Genomic DNA, 27,611 nt, shown 5'->3' on the forward strand with positions numbered 1-27,611 from the left:
ATTAAGTAGTTCATCATCATCATTAATCTGTATTCGGTTCATACAAGAAATAGACCATGAAGGAATGTTATGTCGTGTTACTATGTTTTCATATAGCGCTGGCACACCAAAGGTATCACGGCTCTCTGGAGGAACCCCAGGAGACATCAGCAGGCAGAAGTTAAGGGTTATAAGCTTGCCTGAAAAGTCCCATTTCCAATGCCTTTCTAAAAGATGGATATCTGTTGGCAGATCTTATCTCATGAGGAAAGGTATTCCAAAGTTTGGGAGGGACCACGGAGAATCGGAGCCCTCCAAAGACCTGACCTTCATCTTTAGGGACTGATAACAATCCCAGTTGGGCAGGGTGTAGAGGAAGGCTAGGAGTGTACTTTTGAATCTGTAAGCGGATGAAAGAAGGGCCATTACAGTGAAGGACTATGAAAATAACACAGCCAACCTTGAAGGTTAGTCTTTGTCCAATGGGCAGCCAATGAAGGTTCTTCATCAGTGAAGTTACATGGCAACATTTAGGTTGCTAATATATGAAACAAGCAGCGTTTCTGAACTAAGTGAAATCTTCTAATGAGGCTTCTCGCAAGGCCAGCATATCTCTGTATTAGCGTAATCTAATCTTGATAGCACTAAGGCAATAACTGCCTGAACAAGAGCCTCAGAGGTAGGAAATCTGGCGATTTTCTATGTTCTCTGAAGCATTAAGAAGGAAGATGATATGCCAGATCCAATTTGAGTATTCAGAGACAGGTCCGAATCAACAGTGACTCCAAGGCTTTTTACAGTTTTCTTTAGAGAGGGGAATCTCCTAACTGGGCTGCCAAAATGACTCAGTCCAATGTGCAAGCCTATTTTTGGGTATGATCACTTCGGTTTTATCCGTGTTTAGTTTCACCTGATTACCATTCATCCACTCCCGAATGGACAACATGGTAGTTATAAACTGCTCCTTCGACTCAGGGGAATTATCCAGTTTAAAAAGCAGTTGCGTGTCATCCGCGTAAATATAGGTTTTACAGTTGAGTTTATTAAGTGCATAGATGAGAGAATGAATGTAGATATTAAAAAGGTGAGTGAATAATAGCGATCCTTGGGGTACTCCGAAATCTAGCTTAACGTTAGAAGACATGAACTGGGTTAGGCGAACTGCCTGAGGTCGGTTGCCCAAAAAGCAGACAATCCAATCGAGAGCTGTATCTCTCAATCCAGTGGCCCTGACATGCACCTCCAAAATATTATGGTCCACTGTGTCAAAGGCCACTGAAAGATCAAGCAACTGCAGAGAATAAGTGTTGCCATGATCAATTTCTTCTCAAAAGCGCTTCAACACCCCATCAGGGGTAACAAGCGCTATGTAAATACAAACCTTTCTTGCCTCTTCTATCCTTCCACCTTTCTTTCTGAATCCGAATAATTGACTAAGTTATCCATCACTTGCATTACTTTCATATTTCACTACACTAATTCAACACTAATCCTTTATGGGTTCTGGAGTAGCGTGCTACTCGCCGAAAAAGCGCTTTGACGCCTCGTCAGGGGTAGTAAGCACTATATAAATGCAATTACAATACAATTACAATACATATCATCTATAACCGATAGAATAACAGCCTGACAAGAAACCAAGAAGTGAGTTGCCTCTATGAAGGAACAGAGTGTTTGGGCCATGTGTGTTTCAAGTATTTTGGCTAGGTAGGGCAAAGGGGAGATAGGGCGATAGTTTTTTAAAGTAAGGGGATCGTCTCCTTGTTTTTCCTGAAGTGGTACAACTACTGCAGTTTTGAAAGCCCTAGGAACTTTCCCTGCTTTTAGGGATTGATTAAGAAGTGACATCACTGGCTCTAGAATTTCAGAGAGAACTGCAAGAATCATTGGGAGAACCTGATTTCATTTTTTACAATTGATTAAAAAATGTATCTTTGCCAGTCTCTGGGAATGAATTCAAAGTGTTGGAATTCATCTCATCCTCAGTATTCTCGATAGGAGAAAGACTGGGGGAATGTTAGTTTTGATAGTCTTGATTTTCTCAACAAAATAAATGCTTAAGGTATCACAAAGTGCTTGAGAATGGCAGTGTCACTCGATCTGGGTTAGAGACATTAGACATTATTCCAAACTCTCTTTAGAGTTGTTAGTAGAGAGACAATTCTATTTGTGAAGTAAGTCGATTTAGCTTTCTGAAACTCTAATTTATTTTGTTTGAGATGAAATGGATAGCATGGCTTCTGAAGTGTAGTTCCTTCGCCATTTATGTTCCTGACATTGCAAATCCAATGTGGCCTGTTTTAATTCATCAGGGAATCACTCAGAGGCGTCATGGCGTCTAGGTTGTTTTAACCTGTGTTGGGGTGCGAAAGTGTCTCTGGTAATAGTGAGCTAGTCAGTTATTGCCTTTTCATGACAATCGATGTCAGTCGCTATATCAGGTAAGGAGGAGGCTAGCAACTGGCAAAGCATTTTGAAATCTACCCGTGACCAACTCCTTGATAGAAGATTCAGTAGCTGTGGAGGTCTCTGAGGCAATAGGTCCTTCAGAGAAAATTTAATCGTGTGATGGTCCGACCATTCACAAGGCACCACTGAGAGATAAGACAACTTTAGACGACTGGACCAGACTTGGTCCAGAGTATGGCCTTTGATGTGAGTGGGGTCACAGAAATGTTGCTCAAGAGTTTTTGATTCCAGAGATTATCAGACAAATCAGCTGGCAATTGACCTTCCTGCTCACTTTTTGCCAATAATTATAGTCTCCAATAAGCAGGATTTTGGCATGATCTAGCAGGAAGGGGGACACATGTTCCATAAAAGCCTTAGGAAAACGCTGGGGCCGAAAAGCTAAGATACAGATAAGGGAAGTCAATGGGGATTCCAATTTAAATATCAGATTTCCCACCATCGAAATAGTAGTGGAAGTGATTTTGGAAAATATCATTTTTTTTTTTATTATAGCCGCAATGCCACCCCTAGCTTTCCCGGGGGATGGTTGGCTTGAAGAGTGTAGAAGTTGTCCGGTAATGCTTCGAGAATGTCTGTTGTAGATCAATCAATAAAAGAGAAGAAAAAAACATACATTATCAACAATACTGTAGAAATCTTTCAATTTGAGCAATCCAGGAGTTCATAATTAAAATGTTCTAAATAGGTTAAACATTTCCTGTCTCTTAGCGCTTGTAAGACCAAAGATACGTATAAAAAAGGCTAAATTGTAATTAGTAATATTCATAGTCACAAACAGTGGTTCTAAAAATGTCTTCTTGCGTTAACATGATACAAAGTGCAATGTTGATTGTATTGGTATCCCGCCAACCTTCCTATGTCTTGGACCGATCACGTCTTCATTTCCCTGTGGATGCCTCTAGCTGGTCCCAAAACGCAACCTCACCGCAACCCCTCGCTCAAAAGTACTTGCCACAAACTGGAACCGGCTACCTTTAAAGCTGCCCTAAGCTTCAAGAACTGCCAGGCTAATATTCAAGCAGCCAACAAATCCTTCCTAGGGTGGGTCACTCAGGCACTGGATAACTGCATCCCAGTCAAATTAACCCACCCCAAATGTGCGCGGGCGAATGCCTGGTTTGATGGGTCATTATCTTTAGTAAGGAAGAACTGTAAGGTCCTAGAACGGGCATGGAGACGGTCCTATGATCTTACAGCCCAAGTACGGTATAGAAATGCAATTAAAGCATACCATAAACTGGTCCATAAGACCAGGGCCGTATATTATGCCAACATGATCAATACTAGTAGCATCCCTACCAAAACTATTTTTACACTCTTGAAAGATATGGTAAAATCCCCTCCTGCCCCTGACAGCACCATATCCTCTAATTTGCAGTTTGAAGTATTGGCTAAAGTTTTCATTAATAAGGTCGAGGATATCTACAGCAGTTTTTGCCCTGGGAATACTTCTCTCCGCCCTGGGAAGAGTCCGCCCTTTGGCCTTGAGACCCACTCACTTTCTTTGTTTTCTCCTATTTCCCCCAAGGACCTGGAAGCTCTGTTTGTCATAGTAAAGTCAGGGTCTCCAGATGATCCTCTGACACCTGACTTCTTTATAAAATTCCAACCATGTTTCCTACCCGAGTTCCTGGAGCTGATCAATCTGTCCCTATCTTCGGCTTCTATTCCCAAGTCATGGAAACTCGCCAAAGTTGTTCCTTTGTTGAAAAAACCAACACTGGAGGTGTCCAAGCCTGAACATTTTAGACCTATTTCTCTGCTCCCGCTCCTCTCTAAAATTACGGAATTATATGTCAACACTATTTTAACCCAATACCTGGAAGTTAGTTTGATATTGGATCCATCTCAAAATGGCTTCCGGCCACGGCACAGTACTGATTCCGCTTTGCTGGCAGTCACAGAACAGCTACGGGCTTCTTTGGATGAGGGCAGAACTGGCGCACTGATTCTGCTTGATCTGAGTGCGGCCTCAACACGGTCTCCCATAAGATCCTGCTACACTGGCTAATGGAGATCAGTATCGATGGTAAGGCCCTCTCCTGGTTCTTGTCTTTTCTGGCCGACCGGACCTTTCAAGTCATCGCCCCCCCCCCCTTTTCCCCCCTTACCCATCCGTTATGCTGTGGTGTCCCCCAGGGTTCAGCATTGAGACCTACTCTATTTAATGTTTATATCAGACCGTTGGCTTTGATGGCTAAAGCCCGGGACATCTCTCGCGGATGACACTCAGCTGGTGCTTACTTTCTCTAACAACCCCAATCAGGACTCAGCAAAATTTCAGGAAGATTTAACTGCTATCTCTGATTGGATGGCTAACAACTACCTGCAGTTGAACTCCACCAAATCTGAAATCCTCTTGGTGGGCAGGGACTCCCATCTCTGGGGCAGCCAGTAGTGGCCCCCTGCACTTGGTGCACCCCCGCGTAAATGTGTTGTCAAGAACTTGGGAGTATGGTTGGGCAGTGATCTTCCTTTTGAGGCACATGCTAATTCAGAGGCAGGCATCTGTTTCAGACTGCTATGTGGCCTAAAGCCTATTCTAGGTCTTTTTGATTGTCACACCCGGCAGTTGATCATCCAATCCACGATTGTGGCTAGACTGGACTACTACAACACGTTACTCTTAGGATCCCAAAAATCAGTGATCAAAAGGCTCCAACGTACCCAGAACGCTGCAGCCAGTGCTCTGTTCGCACTCCCTAAACATTGTCACGTCTCGGACTTCCTCCGTCGGCTTCACTGGCTACCTATGGAACAGAGAATTGCCTTTAAAGCTCTCTGCATCATCCATAAGATCTTTTCGGGCCTTTGCCCCGGGATTTTGAGTGCTATGTGCTCTCCTTATGTACACACCCATGCCTTGTGCTCAGCTGATCTGCATCTGGCCAGAGTGCCTCGTGTACGTAGAGCCAGAGCGGGTGGCCGCTCGTCCCAGGCATTGGCACTGCCCTTTGGAACTCCCTACCTCCTTCTATCTGTAGCATCCCTGATCACTGGATGTTTAGAAGGATGGGGAAGACTTGGCTTTTCTCCAATCACTAAATTGCCTCTGCTTCCCACGATACCAGACAGTTAGCGCTGGGACGCTCCGTTTCTGGGGCAGCCATGCTTTTTACAAATAATTTAACAGAACATAACATGGACAAAGGAGCATTTCCTTGCCCCAGTGCCTATTTTAGGGAATGCCACCTTGTGGGTGACTAGTCCTAGATGAAAACCTGTAAGGCTACATCTATGGCATTATTTCAAAGGATTAAAAAGATAAAATTGATGAATTGCTAGATAATCTCTGATTGATCATTTGAAAAGAACCATTGACGCTCTCTCATTTTCTTTATTACCAATGAGCAAAGCCTTTAATTTCAATTAATGTTTTGAATGACGAATTATCACCTACAGAGTTTCTAAATGATCTCAGTCATCCAACTTGTTCAGGACAGCTTCAATATGTCGAAGCCATGGAATGGTATGGGAATGATCAAGTGCACGGCGGTCTTTTAACATAGCCCTGTTAATCAAAGTCTTTGTCTAAGCTCTGACCGGATACCAGGGAAGGACTGTTTTTATATATAAAATACCCACAATATGTAAAATTCATAACTCCTGATGTATAATGAATGCTGAAGTCGAATGTGGGAGTGCCAGCAGTTGTCTCAGGAATTTTTTTTTTGTCTCTGAATAAGAAAATTTTTAACAAATCTCCAAAGTTCCGCCTCATACGTGGCCCCCGCGAGACACTTACTTTTACATATAGCACACATTTCTCCGATGGGTTTAGTACCCAACTTCGTGGCAAATCTAAATACCCCTTTTGTTGTTTGTAGCAGGTTTATTTGTGATAATCTCTCTGCTTGTCCCATGAATCTGTGGCCGTCAACTGAATAGCCAAATATGAGAATGTTGGACTTCTCAATTTATGTGCGCCTTTATTATAATGGGGGCGAGTCTTTTGTCTTCCCTTGCCAAAGACCTTTGTCAAACTTTTCTTTAAGTTAATATTTAGATCCTTCTTCTCTATGTATACTGTAAAGACGTTAATAGGATGCTGGATCCATTCGCATGTTGTGACAACAATACGGTGTCATCTGCGTATAATAGTATAAATTTAAATTGATACTTGTATAGCGCACTACTCACCCGCAAGGGTCTCAAGGCGCTTGTACGAATACCGTTGTGGAACCCATCCTGGCTTTCCCTGTGAGGTGTCCACTCCTGGGCACCCCCAAGGTGGAGGCCAGGCATCCTTAGCGTTGTGGGGGCCGTTGTGGAGATTAAGCAAGCTAGTGCCCAGAGTTGCAGAGTGGGCCTCCATGATTGGAATGGCACCGAGGCGAGAATTATCAGGTCCGTGGAATTTTTTGAGCCCAAGACCCGCCGAGGCGGGGAATTGAACCCTGGTCCCGGGCTAGACCTCTGCATCAGGGTCTGCCGCTCTAATCATTGAGCCACACTTCTCCACAGTATTGAGACCTTCTGGGAACCCGTACACGGCGGGTCAGTACAAAGGACCAGGAGTTTTCCATCCACTCCATTTGTATGAATGGAAAAAAGAAAAGGAGCAAATACACATCCCTGCCTTAGGCCCCTCTTTATCCCAAAGTCCAATAAGACCTCTCCACTAGAACCATATTGTACCCTTACTGTTATGTTCCAATACATACGAGGTAATAGTGTAAATATATTCTTCGGACTTTCTAATGATTTCAGAGTTTGCCACAACTTATTGTGATTTACCAGGTCAAATCCATGAAACACAAGTGGAGACAACCATCTTTCGCCATTGTATACTTGCGAATTAAGAGATTCATATTCAGAATGTCTGTATCCCATATTGGCATTCTGTTAGAATTAAATATTCTTCTGCCCCTCATTTGCTCCTCTCTAAAATAACTCTGCCCATAAGCTTAGCCGACGAGTCCGGAAGGGCTATTGGACTCTCCGATTACCCTCCTTAACAATTAGGATAATAGTTGTTTCTGACCAAGTGGAGGAAAGAAAAGCAGCTCCAGCCACGTTTAAAACCATTGTGATCAAGTTGTTATAGGCAACCTGTATTTGGTAATACAGTGAGAGTTTACTAATTATGTAGAAGTATTCTCTAGTCTCCTATATCTTCCTTTGGCTGAGGGTGATTGCTTCTGCATCTTTTAGGGTGGTCTACATGACAGAATGACATAACTCAGTAGATACAACCCCTTATAGTTTCCCGGTGTATTTTATTCAGTGGTTCAAAGCCACTACTGTAGTAGATGAAGCTTACACCCAGAAATTATTGAGTCTTAGTGCTTCCTTCAAGAGACGTCATCATTGACTCAGCCCCAGGACAGTTCTAGAAAAAGGAAGTAGTAAGTTACCATCCAAGTTGTCAAGAGCTTAGTAGACCAAAGTCCGACACAAGCAGCAAGTATTACAACAAACAATTGATGGACGGAATGCTGACAATGCAGACATTCTCCCCCAGTCAAGAGATCTGGGTTAAATCCATCGTTCTTTTGCCCACTACACCACCCCAGTTTATACATGGCCATATGCAAATCAGTCTTGACCCTGTGCCTCATGGGAACAGTCCAGCCCGAACTGCCAAGCCATGTCTTCCCTGGACCGGAATCAAGCATCCTAGGACCGGTTTCTGGCTATCAGCCGTCATCAGCCAGGATAGCTTGACTCCAGTGGCGTAGTGAGCACGGGTCCCACGTCTGGGAATACCCATCCCACTTAGGGTGAAAAGCGTTACAACAAACAATTGATGGACGGAATGCTGACAATGCAGACATTCTCCCCCAGTCAAGAGATCTGGGTTAAATCCATCGTTCTTTTGCCCACTACACCACCCCAGTTTATACATGGCCATATGCAAATCAGTCTTGACCCTGTGCCTCATGGGAACAGTCCAGCCCGAACTGCCAAGCCATGTCTTCCCTGGACCGGAATCAAGCATCCTAGGACCGGTTTCTGGCTATCAGCCGTCATCAGCCAGGATAGCTTGACTCCAGTGGCGTAGTGAGCACGGGTCCCACGTCTGGGAATACCCATCCCACTTAGGGCGAAAAGCGTTACAACAAACAATTGATGGACGGAATGCTGACAATGCAGACATTCTCCCCCAGTCAAGAAATCTGGGTTAAATCCATCGTTCTTTTGCCCACTACACCACCCCAGTTTATACATGGCCATATGCAAATCAGTCTTGACCCTGTGCCTCATGGGAACAGTCCAGCCCGAACTGCCAAGCCATGTCTTCCCTGGACCGGAATCAAGCATCCTAGGACCGGTTTCTGGCTATCAGCCGTCATCAGCCAGGATAGCTTGACTCCAGTGGCGTAGTGAGCACGGGTCCCACGTCTGGGAATACCCATGCCACTTAGGGCGAAAAGCGTTACAACAAACAATTGATGGACGGAATGCTGACAATGCAGACATTCTCCCCCAGTCAAGAGATCTGGGTTAAATCCATCGTTCTTTTGCCCACTACACCACCCCAGTTTATACATGGCCATATGCAAATCAGTCTTGACCCTGTGCCTCATGGGAACAGTCCAGCCCGAACTGCCAAGCCATGTCTTCCCTGGACCGGAATCAAGCATCCTAGGACCGGTTTCTGGCTATCAGCCGTCATCAGCCAGGATAGCTTGACTCCAGTGGCGTAGTGAGCACGGGTCCCACGTCTGGGAATACCCATCCCACTTAGGGCGAAAAGCGTTACAACAAACAATTGATGGACGGAATGCTGACAATGCAGACATTCTCCCCCAGTCAAGAGATCTGGGTTAAATCCATCGTTCTTTTGCCCACTACACCACCCCAGTTTATACATGGCCATATGCAAATCAGTCTTGACCCTGTGCCTCATGGGAACAGTCCAGCCCAAACTGCCAAGCCATGTCTTCCCTGGACCGGAATCAAGCATCCTAGGACCGGTTTCTGGCTATCAGCCGTCATCAGCCACGATAGCTTGACTCCAGTGGCGTAGTGAGCACGGGTCCCACGTCTGGGAATACCGATCCCACTTAGGGCGAAAAGCGTTACAACAAACAATTGATGGACGGAATGCTGACAATGCAGACATTCTCCCCCAGTCAAGAGATCTGGGTTAAATCCATCGTTCTTTTGCCCACTACACCACCCCAGTTTATACATGGCCATATGCAAATCAGTCTTGACCCTGTGCCTCATGGGAACAGTCCAGCCCGAACTGCCAAGCCATGTCTTCCCTGGACCGGAATCAAGCATCCTAGGACCGGTTTCTGGCTATCAGCCGTCATCAGCCAGGATAGCTTGACTCCAGTGGCGTAGTGAGCACGGGTCCCACGTCTGGGAATACCCATCCCACTTAGGGCGAAAAGCGTTACAACAAACAAGCAGCAAGTATGGCACCCAGCTTGGTCCTACAGCAATGGGAGAAGATGCGCAAAGTGTCACTCCGCCTAGGGCAACTAAACCTGTCGCACCATTCTCCCCTCTGAGTTCAGTTCTGTGGCAGCTTCAATAACACCCCATGCAGCTTTGAGATGATCACTGATGAAATACGCTCAACACAAGGACAGAATCATTGTTCTGATCCAGTTGGAAATCAGTAGGCGAGAGATCAGGTTAAAAGGTGTCCCAAGGGTAACAGTTCTCTTTGGCTTGCCTTTTCCAGTTCATTTATGTGTCTAAAGCAAATCTGAATGATGCTGCAAAGAGCCAACATCCTTCTTAGTTCAGGTTTTGTTCACTCTTCAGCAATTTTTGAATGAAATCACATGCTAGCAGTCGACTCTGGACCACACTCTCGTTGGCACGGAGAGGTTGTGTTGGAAATGTGAACCAACTATTAGCCACTGATGAATGTACCTTTGCCCAGTCCAGATATAGGAGAAGAGTCTGCACTGGGATTGAGTGTGCTTCTACTTTGGAATTTCACACAACCTCTCCTTCATTGCAGCAAATTCTCACCATCCTCCTCACTGTTCATTACCTGTCATGGCCAAAATATCCATTGTGCCAGTTCAAACATCTTCTGGTGGTGAGGGACTGTGGAACATGAAATGCTGTCTAAGTGTGAGTCACATTGACACTTAGTGTGAGAACGTTTGGCTGTTGCAAGGCATTGTCTCTGACCACACAGAGCTGCTGTTCATCCGGCACCCGGAATGAACTGCAGCAGCTGCTCTGCAACTGGCATGCGTCGGGTACCTGGCCTACTGTACTTAAAATATTAAGCAATTTCATTATTAATTTGGCATAATAGTTTGGTCTTGTTTCAGGAGAGTTTTTGTGCAGACCAAATACTAGAAAGAGCAGAAAAAAGGCAGCTGAAGGTTGCGGTGTACAAACTGAGCTGTCTGTGAAATGCTGAGTGGGAGCGGCGTCTGCGTTTTGTGACAAACCCCTTACCAAAATGGACAGTATTCCTTAAAATAAAATGAAATGAACCCTTTAACCTGGGGAGAAATCTTGGGGTGTAGAACACCAACCAAAGGAAGGAAAGTCTATAGAAGTTTTGTACTTTTTCTCATTATGTGAAACTACATGGTAAAGGTGTGTTTGTGGAACCAGGAAAGTTAACTTTGCATAGAAGCCCTGTTACTGACTGTCCTGATAAGTGACCACTAAAAGATAAGTTCAACTTTTTACTGCTGTTATGTCAGAGCATTGAAGCCGGTGCTGTGGCAGTCACTGGTCCACTCAACAGAGAAGGGTACGAAGTTCCTTGGTGGTATATTAACCACCCTGTATATGTACTTTAGGTAGTGAGGAGGTGGGGAATTCCTCCTATCGGAACTAGGGCCCTCACCCACCCAGCAAGCTAGGTGTCATGCTTCATCATATGGGCCTGCTTCTCGTCGGGCCGGTGCTGCAATGCCCGACGGGCACCCATAAAGGGGCTCTTTATCGGAGATCTTCTGTTCCTTGCCGTACAGGCGCTGTGGGTGTGAGGGACCTAAGTGAGTGTAGATGTGAAAAGTGAGTGAAAACAGGTGAGGGAGTCCTCTATGGTAAACTTTATTCTGAGAGGGTCCAAACCTGGTTAAAAAGGAGAGGGGGGGCGAGGGGGGGGGGGGGGCGGCTGTTTTGTTATAATGTGACAAAAATTGCGCTCATCCCCCAGATGGTCAACATGTTTCTCGCCTCAGGTTGTCAAAAGTGATCAATGGCGATTCTTCAGGACCGAGTGCATGATGAAAAATATCTACAATGGGTGGCAAGGTGCAACGCTACCTACCACTTACTGTTCTCACAGAACAGTTACCCGAAGGGAAGGAAGCCAACCTAGAGTAACAAAGAGAATAGAAAACAGAGTAGTGAAAATTCCCATGTGAGTTCAATCATTATGATGATTACTGCATGTGTGCTTGGTTCACATTATCAAATGAGATATTTAAAAACAATGCTATCATGCAATTCATTATAGCGCTGTAAGGGACTCTGTATGCAAACCCCTGTGCACACATACTCAAAAGTGGTAATAAAGCAAAGTGGTGAGTGATTGTTAACTCACCTACTCAAGGTATCTAGTTGTGCCTCATCAGTAGTAGTGAAGTGTTAAGACACAGAATGTAGTGTCTCTATAAATTAGAGAGAGACACAAAGCACTATGAGAAGTTTTGGTCATATATATACTGGTTTGTTCCTCAAATAATGGCCCCGATGCAATAGACTATAAAGAACAAAGGGTCCAGGTCAGGTAGGATGTTGCCTGTAAACGTGACCCTAAACCACCAACAAAACCAATGTTAAAATTGCCTAAACTGGACCGGTGTGCCTGGTAGGCCGATATCCATAGCATCGAAACTCCGGAGGCTCAAAGGAGCACCCCCGGTGTCATGATTACAATGAACATGCCCCCAAGGACCCAACCGCGTCAAGGACAGTTTACCGATTAAGTAAAGGCGTTCGTTTCAGATTCAATGGCTTATGCAGGGCAGTCCCTGGCGCCGGTACACTTTACCTTCATTCGTCGTGGTTGTCAGGGTGAGCCTCCAACGAGTTATACATACTCACCTGCTCCCGCTCGGAGCCTCGTGGCAGACCTACCCGCTCCGCTGCATTCAGGAAGGTATCTTGTCACAGCAGTGGACTGTTTTAAATACCCGCCGCAGTTCCGGCAGAGAAGCACGCGGGAGAGCCAAGCAGCTGCAGCTGGTGTTGGGAGAGTCATGTGATGGTGAATAGGTGATCGAGTTACTGAGGAAACCATGGCAGCCATCTTGGAGTGCGCATAAAGATATGCAGTAGGGTTAAGAGGCACCACATGATAATATAAGTGGGGATGTAATATTGGAGTTTGAAGGTGGTGCATATCCCTTTATGGCATTGGAAACTATGAATCATAATCAGACATGAGATGACATGTTACTCAGGTATCATTTAGAAATTCAGAGTACTCCACGGGATTTTGTCGTTATGGCCACTGTTGGCTGAGTCAAGACGAAACACCGATCTCTGTTCCATCCTGAAAAGGGCTTAGTGTGTTATCTGTTGGTGTGTTTCAAGGACCACCCAAAGTAAGCCTTCAGGAGGATGTCTGTATTCTGTGAAGTGGGTGTAGAGTTTCGTGTTTGTCTTAAGGCAGCGGATACTGCTTTTATGTTCGGTTATTCTGGTCTTTATGGCCCTCATGGTCATACTGATGTATCTTTTATCACCGGGGCATGTTAACAAGTACACACAACGTGTTGTGTTGCAATTAGTATGTTTCGTGATCTTCCATGTGAACCTATCAGACAGTTTGAGCTCTTTTGTTTGATTTGTCTGAGGACAAACGGCACATGATCCGCAGGGATAATGACCTGTTTTTGGGTCTCGTGTGTATCAACATGTCTTTAAGATTGTTTGTCCGCATAAATGCAAATCTGGGTTTAGGGATTTCGAGAGAGCCAGTGGTCAGGACGCCCCAATGTTTGTTCACGTCTTTCTTGATCATGTTAGATATGGGTGTGTAGGTGGTTACGCAGGTAAGAGTGTCTGCAGGTTCTTTTTCATGTACCTCTAATAGGGTCTCGTGGTGGTTATTTCTGGCTCATTTCATGCATGTCATGACTTGTTTTCTGTGGTATTGTCTTTTCAGTAAGTTTTCTGACAGTGTCTCAGCTTCCGTTTTGTAGTCATTTATTGAACTACAATTCCTCCTTATCCGGAGGAATTGGCTGAAAGGTAGATTGTCTTTGAGGGTCTTGGGATGATAACTGCTATATAATAGGAAGCTATTCCTATCTGTAAGTTTTTTATATAGGGTCGTAGTGAGTTGACCCTTGTGTAATCTGATAGTAAGATCCAAAAAAGCAATTTCTGAGGGTGAAATTGTATGGGTAAACTTCAAGTACTGGTTCTTTAGTATTGATCCGCCCACAGAATTCATTGCAAGTTTGTAAGTCACCTTGCCAGAAGATGAGTATATCATCTATATACCTCTTCCACAGTCTCAGGTTAGCGCCGAAGGGGTTGCTGGCGTGCAGAATTACCTCTTGCTCGAATGCCGCCATGTATAGACAAGCTACACTGGGTGCAAAGGTACTCCCCATCGAATTGCCCTGAGACTGGTCGAAGAGTTGTTTGTGAAACTCGAAAAAAAAATCTGTTAGTGCTAAGGTGGCACATTGCATGATGAACGGGATGGGGGTAGGTGAGACCCTTTCAATTCCTGTTAGTGCGGTTTCTATCACTGTCAGTGTCTCCCTCTGGGGGATATTGGTGTACAGTTGTTCTACATCCAGGGTGACTAATAGGTTGATGTCAGCAGTGTCTTCCAATTCCCCAATGATACGCAGGATATCAGTGGTATCCCTTACGTAAGAGGGAGTCTGTTTTACCAGTGGTTGCAGACAGTAGTCGCAGAATTTGGACAAGGGTTCCAGGAGAGAGCCAATCCATAATACTATAGGTCTGCCTGGTACTGGAGTGGTCCCCTTGTGAATCTTAGGCAGATTGTAAAAATAGGGGGTCTTGGGTTCTTTTGTGATTAAAAAATCTGCCTCTTTTCTACTGACCCAACCATTACTTTCTGCCTCGAAAACCATTGAAGCAATCTCAGTTGCTAAGCGGGCTATAGGGTTCACTGTTATAGGGGTATAGAATCTTCTATTCTGGAGTTGGCATAAGCACTCTGCGTCATAGTCAGTGGTGGATTGTATGACTGTTACTCCCCCTTTCTCAGCCTGTTTTATAGTGATGCTGGTATCCTCTGTCAGTGATTTGATAGCTAAGCGTTCCTGGTTTGAAAGATTGTGGAAGGGAACTTGGTTCGTCCCGTTCTTTGAAGCACTGCTTTTTCGAAAGTCAGCACTTACGCCGGAACCATGGTAGTAGTGGGCGTAAAAGTGGAGGGGTTATGTAGGCCTGAGTCTAGTTTGATAGGCTCTTGTGTGTCCTTAAAATATGCTCTAAGGCGCACTTTCCTAAAAAGGTTCTGGATTTCACATTGTTCTGGAAACCTGTCTATCTTAGGGGTAGGCACATACCCCAGCCCCTTTTCCAGTACCTCTACTTCAGTGGTTGTCAGTTGTCTATGCGATAAATTCACCACTAGACTCTCCTGCCACTGGTCCACCTCTTCCCCCATCCTCAAAGCAACCAAGGGAGGTGGTGGTATACAAGATGCCTCTCTCCCACACCTTCTCTAGGTTCCAAGTGACACCACAGACAACTACAGTCCCACTCTTGCAATCTATTTAAGGTCACTATCATTCCCAATTTGGAATAAATGAAGGAACAACTAAAACAAGAAACACATCTTCAGCATGTTTTGCACACATAAGACCAAACTAATGAAGATTGTGTTGTGGATCTTTTTAAAAACCTGTGTGAGTTTTGTCCCTTCACACAACTTGTCTAGTTAGGTGGTGGTAAATTACTTCCCCTAAAATGTTTGTGCAGGAAAAGCTATCTGCAAATTTTTTTTGAGTCAAATTATCTAACTAACATACATTGTAATTGTTTTTTCTACTGCGTAATTCACTTTGCACTATATCTCCCTTCTGCACCATCTTTCAAGTCATTATGTGCAGGAGTATATTTAAGTTTTTTTGTATCAATATAGATGTTGAAAACGTACTCTTTATATTAGATTTGTATTGTCATGCCCATTTACTTTTGAAAATTAAAATAAACACTTGTGGAACAAATTGCTAAAATAAAAATAAAACATTTTCACAAAGTTGGAGTAGACAAGGTTTTACCTCTTTGTACGCCATTATTTAATATATCCAATTTGAATTGTATATGTTTCGTATCTAGTGTTTTTGTAGGGATGTCATACAAAAGAAAAATAAATAAATAAAACGGTAGAGCCAGGCTGATTTCAACTATATGGTGGCATGCCCACCCCAGTGCCCACTGCTTGCTTTCACTGTGCATCTTACCTGGTCTTCAGATCTATCTCTGATGCTAGTTCATTTCCCTTATCTTCCTTGCAGGTCTATGACACAGAATTAGAGAGTGTGGAGGAGCATGGTGGCCTTACTGATTTTTGTCAGACCTTCAAGTTACATCGTGGGAAGACGCAGGATGAAAACGACGATCCAACCGTCGTGGGCGAATTCAAGGTTGGATCTGCTTCTGATCTCTGAGCTGCTGAAAGGCTGGCATTTGTTTGGGAACAAGGGAGCCAGCCCGCGGCATGACCACTAGCCCATTTCCTTCCCTTGTGAAAAGGCATTGTCACAGCACAGGGCTGTGTTTATTATTTCAGGTCTCAATATTCTCGAGTTGGGAGTCCCATAGGTTCTGTAGAACATGCCCATGAATTGATGTTATTGCAAAGTATAAGACTTATGTAAACTTTACAAAGATCTTAGATGTGGATGGGCTGCTTTAGGTGACTGAAGACTTCTTTCCTCATTTTCATGGAGAACTGAAGACAGAAAAGTCACCAACTCCCGCACACAAATATTCCCAACTGTCTGGCACTGCGGAACAGTGTCCACATTCTAGAATAAATGTGTAGATGTGAATACCGAATACCCTGACGTGTAGTACCTGTTGCTCAGCTCTTTGGATGCAATATTCCCACAACACAGTTATGTTTAGCTTAAGATTTGAAGGTATGTGAAAAATGTGCTCAGAATGGGCCCTTTAATCTTCCTTTTGAGATAGCGTAGAGCTAGTCTATAGACTAAGTTATGTTGACGACGCATACAGAGCATACTATACAGGAAGAGTCAAGAATTGCCAAACGTAGGCACTTTTCTTACAAGTAGCTGCCGCATGAGAAGGCTGGATAAAAAATAATGGGCGTCGAGTACAAGAGACTTCCAGGTACAATAAATTCACACACTCCCTGAGGGGTAGCAGTTGGTGCTTACCTCTCTACACTTAATATTGTCAAAACACAGTCATGGTTTAGGAATCTGTAAGCTTAGTAGTATTTGCACTGTAAAATAATCTGGCCGCATGTATCATATTTTCATGTGAGAAGTACTGTGTTGCAGAAAGAAAGATGTAATCAGAACGAGAGACCTCTAGAGCTGTAGCCCGAGACGCCGCGGACGATGGTCATGGCGTCAGGGCATGATTCCTCAGTATCTCACACACATTCTCCACATCCATTCAATCATTTGTAGGTCCCTTTTTTGTGTTGGTTTCATGCTGCCCGATTAATGGGCAGGTAGATCCGTAATTCCCATTTCCCAGGTCAATAGCTGGCTCAGTTTTGTATTTATAAATATTTTGAATACATAGATATTTTTCATAAATCTTTCTTCCATGTTCCACGGTATCAATTTCTTGAATGATATATTAATTTGAAAGTGTGGTCAAAGTTAAAGATTTGAATGTATATGAAAGATTTGCTAGGACTGTGCCCTTTAATCTGCCTACAGCACCTTTGAGGTAGCGTAGAGGTAGTCTACGGACTGAACGTTAAATTGAGTTCAGGACTTCTACATAGCACACTATATAAAACAATAGTCATCTGTAGACACTGTTCGTACAAGTAGTTACCCGCGTGAGAAGGCTGGATTAAAAATCACGGGCGTCGAGCAAAAGAGAGTTCATGATCATTACATTCAGCCATGGCTGATAGATAGAAACTATGTGCCCGATTCACGAAGGGCTTTCGCACTCGTGCAACAATAGGATCAACTGTTGTGTTCACATCTAGGACCTGATTCACATAGGGGCCTTCGCACTGTCCGCAGAGGCCCCGCAGTCGTGGGGTGTCTTGGTACTCGGCGAATTCTCCGCAATGCGGATTCTCATTGTTGAGATTCCTTCCGAAGTGCCATGACTCCTCCGCGACTGCGGGGCTTCCGCCATGGGTGCGGAGACCCTTTGTGAATCAGGTCCTATGTGTCAACTCAACAGTTTATCCTGTTGTTGCTGGGTTGTAACGGTTTGATAAGCTGTTGTAGTGTTTTTGTTCCAATGTTGGTGTCAATCGTTATGATGTTTGATGATAAGACGCATACATTTGAATATTACCCTGCCCTTGACGGCCAGCTACTGGAAGCTGTTCTGCGTAAAAACATAAAACATTGAGACATAATTTGCAAAAGCATAGACTTCAAAACACAGATTTAAAAAAACTCCACTTTACATAAATATCTTCATTCCAAAACATTTTGAGCTACATGAAATCCCTGTATCCAACCAAACTCTACTCCTATCTATTAGACAACTTGTATAATAAAGCTATTCTGACTCAAGACCTATTATATTTGGGGCTAGAGATTCATGGGACATGTGAATACAGAGATATCTATGTAAGGCTAACATGATGCTCCACTATGTTTTTGAAGTTGTGCATTTCAAAAGATGTTTTCCGAAGTCTATATTTGCAAATGTACTGTGCAAGCGCAACCTGGGCCATGTAGCCTATGATCATATCACAGATGTTAGGAAATCCAGAGATGGGGGATGAAGCTGCCACATTTATATCAGATATGATTCTATTTCAGGCGGTTATAGAGGTGGTTTTCAATGGAGAAACTCTTTATCATTATCCGAAGCAAACACATGCTCCAGCTGTAAGTCATTGTACTCTAACAAAAGGCTACTGCACAGGCAGCGCATTTGCTGCCGTCTTCAAGACGAGTTCTGAAAAGAATAGGATTTAAAGAAGATATAGCGTGATCATTAAATCTTGCTAATCTCCGTAAGTTATATCCATGTTTCATCATTTTTTCTGGCAAATGTAAATAAGGTACCACTGACCAAAGATACTTTAAACCCAGCAGGATATTAATTTCTAGGGGGCGTTGTAGCTTTTAAAGAGGCAAAGAGTAACATTGATAAGGACTCTTCCAGCTCATTCTTGAACCAAGGGCTAAACAAAGAGATAACTCCCTCTTGTCTCCTAAACAAAGAGATAACTCCCTCTTGCCTCCTTCAGTCCCCTGACCCACTTTATGAATTGTTCCCTATCGTTTTCCGTTGTTTCCTATATAGATCTCCAATACGTAAGGTCCAATACATACATCCATACAAAGTTCTTTAATATATGAATATGATTTGAATCATTTTGCAATTAAATAGTTGGTGGCAGAAAGGGATGATTGTTACTTTCTCAAAACATGTTTGCAGGGAAATTTCAAGATGTATGCTCTCCCAGATGACCCAACAGTGCCCATGCCTCCCCGCCAGTTCCACCAGCTTCCGACGCGGGGACCCCAGGAGTGCCTTGTAAGGATCTACATTGTCCGAGCCTATGGTTTGCAGCCAAAGGATCCGAATGGAAAGGTAAAGAAAATATGATAAGTGCTGTAAGCATGCAAGAAGAAGTGAATGGAAGAAAGTTTGAATAACCATCTTCTTGTCAGGCAATTAAACAATCACTGGTGCTAATATTTAATGATCACCACATGTGAAATACACAACATGAGGATCTTGCATCCAGGAAGAAATAGTATTTTTAAGTGACTACAGATGAACTTGATAAATCCAGTTAGTGTCTTTTTCTCGTGTTGTAATGTTTTGTTGGAGTTTTCTAACAAGTTTTGTAGTGAACTAGGAACCACTGTTTCATATTCAGTAATGATTCCTGTTTCACCTTCTCTGTGGTCACTAAGTTTGGTAAGAATGACATCTTCTGAAATTTTTGTATGCTGGAATTCTGTGGTTGTCTCAAGCAAAATTCAGACCACGAACAATGAGTAAAATAATGTAAAAATCTAATTTCAATAACACTTTTTAGATTTGACAAATGCTGCATTATCAGGTGAGTTGAAATACGCACCCGTTGAAAGGACTGACTGCTAAGTGGAGATAAAAAGAATTCCTGAATGGATAACATGTTTGGGCCGTTGTAGGATCCTTAGTCTTTCGAATTAAAAACACTGCACGCGGTGATTCATAATAACATTGGGGGAGGGGCACTTATACATAGGACACACGACTGTACATGGTTTATGGGGAGTGAGGCAGTCACAGTACAATCAAGGCAAGATAGGTAAAGATAGCTAAGTGTATGGCCTATTTGCAATTATGTTACAAGAGAAAGCAAGTCGTGTCAAGAAAGTGGGACGTGAGGGTTAGCAGACCAGAGTTGTTGACTCGGCGGATCTTTCAGCATACTGAGGTGAGCTTTGAAAATGCACGTAAACACTGTAATTGAGGTGTTAGACTCCAGTTCATTGGGAGATCACTCCAGTGAGTGGACAGCAGGAGAACCAGGATGGCGGTAGCTTGGCTTTGAAGAGACCAGGAGGTTCTGTCGGGTTGAGTACAATGAGCATTGTGGACATACCGAGAACTCACTTGGGAGTTGTCAGAGACGGGTTGTGTGTGAAGCCTTCAGCCCCAATGTGTCAAGTTTGTACAGTGTCCTCTGTGTACCAGTTAGCTAGCGAGCTATGTGTTGGAGGAGAAAAGTGAGTGTAAGTCCTTGGAAGCTATGCTGAGAGTGCAAAAGCTTACCAAATGAGTGTGGAACGAAAGCGGGGGATAAAGGTTTGAGATTAGAGTGGGAAGTGATGAGGATTTTAAATAATGTTTCTCATGAAAGGACGGTAGCAAAGACAGTGGCCAAGAGGTTGAACTTCGGTTGGTGTGCGGAGGCGATAGAATAGAAGAGCGTGGGACCGCCACTAGACAGGGTCTTGGAAAAATTATTCAGGAGGCCAACTTTCACTGAGTTACAAATAGTCAGTAATGGCCTCCGTGTAAGAGTACTCAAGAGTATGGGACTTCCTCCACGTCTTTAAGTGAGTGCACAAAGGTGTCGTCAGAGAGTGGATTTGGCTGTAACCGGGCTGGCCTGTGAGTTAGTAAGAGTGGAGATACGGAGAGGATAGAGGGAATTGAAAGCCAGCTACGCACATTATGAAAATGTTGTCGGAGGCAGAGATGACAAAGAGGGCAGTTCAGAGTGGATCTGCTCAACGTAGACAAGGGGTGAGTTGGGCAACAACATATATTTTATAAAATAATTACTAGTTCTTGGGGTGCTGGGGACAAGCAAAGGGAAGGTGAATATCATTGTCTTCTGAATTTGGACATATTAAGAAGGCGAGAGGTTTGTTCGGAGCAAGTGAGGTTGGGATATGAATAAAATAAAAGGATTTACACTGATAATGAGAGGGGATAGTTCAGGCTACAGAAAGGGAGTGGCCACAGTTAAGTTGGGTGATAAGAATTCTTTTTTGGTGATTTTCCATCAGTGTTGAAATTACAAAACAAAACAGGATGGTGGATGGCAATCAAACAAATATCAAATTGTTCTAAGAAAGGTCTGGTAAGATGGTATAATATTACATGTAAGATGGTATAATATTACATGTAAGATGGTATAATATTACATGTAAGGTGGCATAATATTACATGTAAGATGGTATAATATTACATGTAAGGTGGTATAATATTACATGTAAGATGGTATAATATTACATGTAAGATGGTATAATATTACATGTAAGGTGGTATAATATTACATGTAAGATGGTATAATATTACATGTAAGATGGTATAATATTACATGTAAGATGGTATAATATTACATGTAAGATGGTATAATATTACATGGTCGAACATGAACTGATGCCTAGCAGGGGTCCAGAGCTTAATTGGGTGGAGACAATGGCTTTATTATCATAGATGCGGCATTGCAGGTGCTGGAGGTATAAAAGTGGCGCAGTCAAAGGGTCTTTTATGTCAATCCAGGCTTCAATAATGCCGCTCAGGAGGTTAATCTGGGAAAGAGTGGGTCCCTTTCTTCATGGGAGCTCCATGCGCATTTATCATATCTCTTTAATTCATTTATTAAGTTTTTCTCAATAAGAGTCTTGCTTGGGCCGAACACCAAAACACAATCTGTAGTGGTGTCCAAACTTCAATGAGCGCTGTCATGATTTAGCAGTGCACATGGCTGCCCATCTCCTACTCAGCTGGTGCCATGGGGTGTGCCATGTAAGACATCTGTTGGAAGTGGGTAAAGACCACAACACGTGGAGGCAATATTTGAATTGGGCTGGTGTAAATCAGCTGATGCCCGATTCCTCGGTGCCCCGTGCATGTATCAGCAAATCTTTGAAAGGCTGCAGGGTGGAATTGGATTTACCCCTTGTTCCAGAAACACAGTATTCTCTGAGATTTACTTCACACTGTTAAATCTACTTTGGATAATGATTCGAAATATTCAAAATTGTGGGTATGTCGCAGGACTGCAACCATTTAAGTTGCGGTATGCACAAAATGATCCGCCGGAAACGAGTGGGTACATACTATAAACACTAACCTAGGTCGAAGCCTCTTGAAAATGCACGAATGCCTTTTAAATGCGAGTGTGCCACATACTTTTCTAGAGGGAAGTGCATAATTTGAGCCTGTGCTTTCCGGTGCCTGGCACCAGCACCTAATTGTCAACACCGGCGCTTGTGACTGTCTGACACAAGGGGGGGCGCTGTCTGGCTAATTTATAGATAACCACAATAACAGTTCATTATTAATTTAATATACATTAAAAATGACTATTACCTGCCGCCCAAGCCATCCGTATTGCTTCGGGGGCCTGATATTGTCTGTATTTTCATACTTGTAAGAGTGTGAGGGTTAGCAGTTGTGTTGTTACTATCATTGCCAGGGACAAGCTGCAGTAGCCACCTGACAAGTGCCCAGGCACCTTTTTTTGTTTTACAAATTAAACACTAGGAAAGATGATTGTTCAGTGGTTGATAACTTTTGGCAAATTTACTGTGAAACAAAAATATTGTATTTTGATATGAGCTTCGTTTATGAGAGCCCCAAGGCACATATTGGTGTCTTAGCCGTGGATTCTTATTCGATGTTTGCAGGGCTTTTCTTTGTACCCTACATTAGTGGGCATGCTCTTTCATTTTGCTTGATGCCTCCATCTTGCCTAAGGGCAATGCTCAGCCACTCTTGAGAATGATGGGTCTCCCCTTGAATGATTTGCTACAGTTAATGTCGCAGACCAGACCGTTCTGCTCTACGCCGCGAAGTCAAACAGGCCATGGGTGTGGGCTGGAAAAAGTATCCATGTAAATAATGTAAGTATTTGTAATGCACACCTTCACCCAGAAGGGCTGAATAACAGATGCATATTGTTACCCAACCCAATGGTACTCATTTTATTGACCTCAGAAGGATGGAAGGCTGAGTGGACCTGCCAGGAATTGAACCTGTGATCAAGAGGTCAAGCACAGGCCCTTTTAGTGGTTGCATTAGTCCACTAAGCCCCCAGACTTGGTATTAGGGTTGTTTTGGGACATTTTATATTTCAGGTCTAGTGTTGCGGTTAATGCAAAATGTATGGTACTTTCTGTTACCTTTTGTGAGGGATTACGCATCACATCTGTGTTGTCCTCATCATTTAGTTGAGTCCGAATGAAGTGGACAAAACTGGTCTGAATGAAATAAAAAACTCACTTACCTGTCTATTTTTATCTTCTTTTAGTGCGATCCATATGTAAAAATCTCAATAGGGAAGAAATCGATTGTTGATCAAGACAATTACATCCCGTGTACACTGGAGCCAGTCTTTGGGAAGTAAGTTGGAATTTTTATTTCATCTCAATGTTCACCTCTGCAGAGTTGCACAACAGAGTATTGTGTGAAAAAAAGAAACACACTCATATCACACACCTCTCAGTTGGGCTTCAGAAAATGAAAAGCTAGTTACTCAACACAAAGGTTGCCAATTCAACGGGATGTGTGATACGTTTGTGTGTAATTTACGCATGGTACATGTATATGATGTAGGCCTGAGTGCAAACTTCCGCTCCGCCCGTGCTCGATAAGTTGGCGAGCGAGGAAAATCTTACTCCAGACCACCTCTCAATGAGATTTCTCAACGCGGAGGGTCGCGGATGGCCACGTTGAGAAACCTTCAGTTCGCCTTGAGGAAGCTGCCGTCTTGCGATGCGCGTGGTGATTTTCCAGCGGTGGGCAAACACCCAGCGCTAAAAATCCTAACATACTCTGCTTTCGAAACTCCACCAAGGCCCAATATGATGCACATCAGATTCCTTCATGAGGTTAAACATGCGGGTGTATTTTGTGGAGTTTATGGAGTGTCACAGTATGGACCAGGGAAATGCAATTGAAATGTGGTATCCATCAGCATAGTAGAAGACTCCTCAAAACCTGGCTCTTCGAACAGTAGAACCTCTCCCCCCATCCCCCCCCCCGCCTTGAGACCCTCACGGGTATGTAGCGCGCTTTACAAATGCTATGATTGATTGATTAGTAAGCATGGGCCATTCAGAAACCATCCAGTGATGCACCTCTTTAGTACTTCGGTTGTTTGTAGGGTCTTGTTGAGGGAATCTTTTATATATTCACTTTTGTAACCTATGGGGGCATTATGAAATTTCTGATTTTAGCTCAGTGTAGGTTTCAGCAATTAACATATGCTTGGCATTAACTGTGCCATGTCTTCATATGTCACCTAGTAATACTTATCCTGCTACCTTACACCAGAAGGGTTCAGCCATAATTAGCACCGATAGTGTTAAATTGCTCTAATTATTCTGGGTCCAAGGTTGTATTTTCTTGGTGAAAAGTGTGTACATCTCTACAGTCCGTAAATGCCATAAAAAGAAGCGCATATGCTCATTATATTTTTTTTCACTGGCGGGATTTGTTGCGTGCAACCATTACCATATAGGCAAGGTATAGCTGAACAGGCAAGAAGGAATATAAATTGGCAACAGTGCAAACAATCAGGGACTGGCCGATGCAGGCGGGCGGTGCAGTGGAAGGTTTTGCTACATCACATGACAGAGTGCCAGCCTCATGTCTGAGTCCCATAAGTAGATGAGCTTGGATTTGATTAACAAGCACTTTCCCATTCCTTTTCCCTGGCTCTAGAACTCACAGCTGGTTAGTGATGCGAAGAAGCGGCCGCTTATGAGAGATGTTGCTACTACAGTGTTTAATTTAATCTAATAAGAGTAACAACATACACATTCAAGACTCTCCAGGCATTAGAAGGCATAGAGGAAGTCTTAATCCATTCTGAAACTAGAGACGAGATTTAGGCCCTGATTTAGATCTTGGCGGACGGGTTAAACCGTCACAACGGTGATGGATATCCCGTCTGCCGAAATATAAATTCCATAGGATATAATCGAATTCATATTTCGGCGGGAGGGATATCCACCAAGATCTAAATCAGGACCTTAATAATTGGGAGGGTTGTTGAAAGGTCCACTGCATGCAAGGGCTGCTTTGTTGGACGGATGCTAATGCCGCTACCGATACTCCAACGTGAAGCACTGGTGGAGAGTCTGATAATGTTCTTCCCTCCCGTCCAGGATGTTCGAGGTGACCTGCACTCTCCCGATGGAGAAGGACCTGAAGGTCGCTCTCTATGACTATGACCTCTTGTCCAAGGATGAAAAGATCGGGGAGACGGTAATAGACCTGGAGAATCGGTTCTTGTCTAAGTACTTGGCACGATGTGGCCTCCCTGAAACCTACTGCACGTGAGTATATCAGGCCAATTAATTTACTACAAATGTTGTTCCATTAAACCACGAGTGGCTTCTCAACTGTGAGTTGAAGTTAAGATAGTTAAACTGCACGTAGGCTTCCATTGAGAAGAACCACAGAGTTACACGAAAGCCACATGTTCCTTCTTCAGGCTATTTCACACGGCTAGTGGTGATGAGAGTTAAACTGTTCTCACCAGATCACTAGGTACATTGATTAAAGAACTGGACTTTCTGTAATAGTATAATGCATTTTCGGTGTTGTAGTCTTGTGTTTCTTCCATTGACTTAATTATACTAGTACACCTGAAACCAAGGATTTGAGGGTGAAACGTTCAGGACTGGAGACAGTGTCCACAGTGACCTTGTGTGAGGTGGTCGCCCTCGTTGCCATGGACGGCTTCAGATCACAAATCGACCTGGCACATAGTTGACTGCTAGGGTAGTTCTCAGCAGGTTCTAGCTGGTTGCAAGGGAGGAACTAGTCGGCTGTATATTGTTAAGCTAAGGAGTGCTGCAGGACAACGATACAATTATGAAGTCTTTTTTTATGTTTGTTTTTGACTCCTTAGTTCTGGACCCAATCAGTGGCGAGACCAGCTCCGGCCATCTCAGCTCCTGCACATGTTCTGTCAGCAGAGAAACTGCAAAGCTCCCATGTATAAGGAGGACAAGATAGTATTCAGAGGGCACGAGTATTCCCTCCCGCAGTTTGGTAAAGTACTATCTATGCATTATATGAATCCATTGGGGTTTCATGGGAGCTCAAAGAAAATGATGTATTTTGTCTTGATTTTAATTGAATTAATTCCAGAGAATGCAGTGCACAGGCCGATTACAGACGTCCAAAGAGGCCCGTGCCACTTCCAATTTTAGAGATCGGAGTGATAAACCTTTCTTTAAGAAAGGCAGAAAATAATAGTAAAGAAATAACAGATATCTCATATAAGGACACCTTTCAGCTTGAGGACAGGCTAAACGGGTCTGGTGCCGCTGCAGAATAGTCTTTCAAGGAATCATCCACTACCCGTTCATATGTGTTACTCAAGTCACAGAACCGAAAACAGGAATATGCAAAGCATCCAGTGATGCCACAGGATATCCGCCTACTACAGGGAACCTGGAACAGAGCGTTCAGTGGCCCGTCTTGTTTTTTGCTCTCTCATCCACCGCTCCATGGTACTTTCTGTCTAGACATCACTATTTGGAAAGCAACATTCACACCCAGTTTCAATATGATGTATTGTTTGTATCCATAGGTGAACCCTGGGCTGCTTAAGCTAGACTAATGGGTTTTTTAATGCAACCTAACCTTGCCTTGAACACAGTGATTGACTTGAGGATTGGCGTAACATTAGCCCGCACAGCCACTGCGCTCCAGGGGGCCCCCTCTAGCACTATGCACGGGTGGTGGGCCCCTGGCCTGAGTGCTCCTGACGTGGTCCGGGGGTGGGTGGGGCACCCTCCATTTACTTTGCAGGGGGTCCCCCTCAAGTTTCATTACTCCCCTGGATTTGAGTTATGAACATGTCCGCCAGTCAGTGTTGCACAGGCTTACATTACGGCGTTTCTTTACTGCCTTGCATGCTCTAGTTACTTGTGGAAGTAAGTGAAGAGCCAAAGGGTCATTTATTGAGAACACGCCTAGGGACACCTTACTCTTTCCATAAATTACATGCATAGGCTCACCGCATTTGTCAGAGGAAAATACCAACCATTTGTTTATGTTTCAAACTCCTTTACTAATGAGAGCTGGCTCTTGAGTATATGTTTTTTGTGCAATCCTCTGTTGTTTTAATTTGGTAATTGTCTCTATTTTTACATAGTAATTAATGAATGATTAGGCAGCTTTGAAATGCATTGCAATTGATTTCTTGTAATTGCAGCTTTGTTTTTATACTTCAAATCAACCCATCAGGATTTATATATTGCTGCTAATCATCCGATAGGATATCCAGGTAGTTGCAGGCCCCAGAAAGCTCATTTGGAGAGCCAGGTCTTGAGGGCCCTTCTTAATTCCAGAACTGAGGTGATGGTCCAGAGGTGCGTGGGGAGGCTGCTCCAGGCCTTTGCATGGATGTGGGAGAAGTAGCATGCTCCACTTCTGTTTCGGTGGATGCGGGGAGTGTGGGCATGAGCTGGGAAGGTGGAGTGTAGTCTTCTACATTGTTGGTGGAAGTTCAGGTGGTGGTTAATGTAGGTGGGTTCCTTGGTTGTGTAGAGCCTTGTATGCGTGGGTGAACAGCTTGAATTGGTATTTCTTCTGCATGGGGAGCTAGTGGAGTTGTCTGA

The 27,611-nt window shown here is 43.7% G+C and overlaps 1 protein-coding gene across 11 annotated transcripts in view; it reads left to right on the forward strand.

The window, feature by feature from the left end:
* DYSF (dysferlin) overlaps nucleotides 1–27,611 on the forward strand; it is a 1,012,908-nt gene that overhangs the window by 909,600 nt on the left and 75,697 nt on the right. For all 11 annotated transcript variants that reach the window (XM_085642744.1, XM_085642751.1, XM_085642747.1 and 8 more), the window contains 5 exons: nucleotides 15,849–15,977; nucleotides 18,955–19,110; nucleotides 23,282–23,373; nucleotides 25,143–25,313; nucleotides 25,892–26,034. In XM_085642744.1, coding sequence (XP_085498870.1) covers nucleotides 15,849–15,977; nucleotides 18,955–19,110; nucleotides 23,282–23,373; nucleotides 25,143–25,313; nucleotides 25,892–26,034 — 691 coding nt within the window. The remainder of the gene's footprint in view (nucleotides 1–15,848; nucleotides 15,978–18,954; nucleotides 19,111–23,281; nucleotides 23,374–25,142; nucleotides 25,314–25,891; nucleotides 26,035–27,611) is intronic.

This window comes from Triturus cristatus, chromosome 2_2, assembly GCF_964204655.1.
Source record: "Triturus cristatus chromosome 2_2, aTriCri1.1, whole genome shotgun sequence".
NCBI classification, from domain to species: Eukaryota; Metazoa; Chordata; class Amphibia; order Caudata; family Salamandridae; genus Triturus; species Triturus cristatus.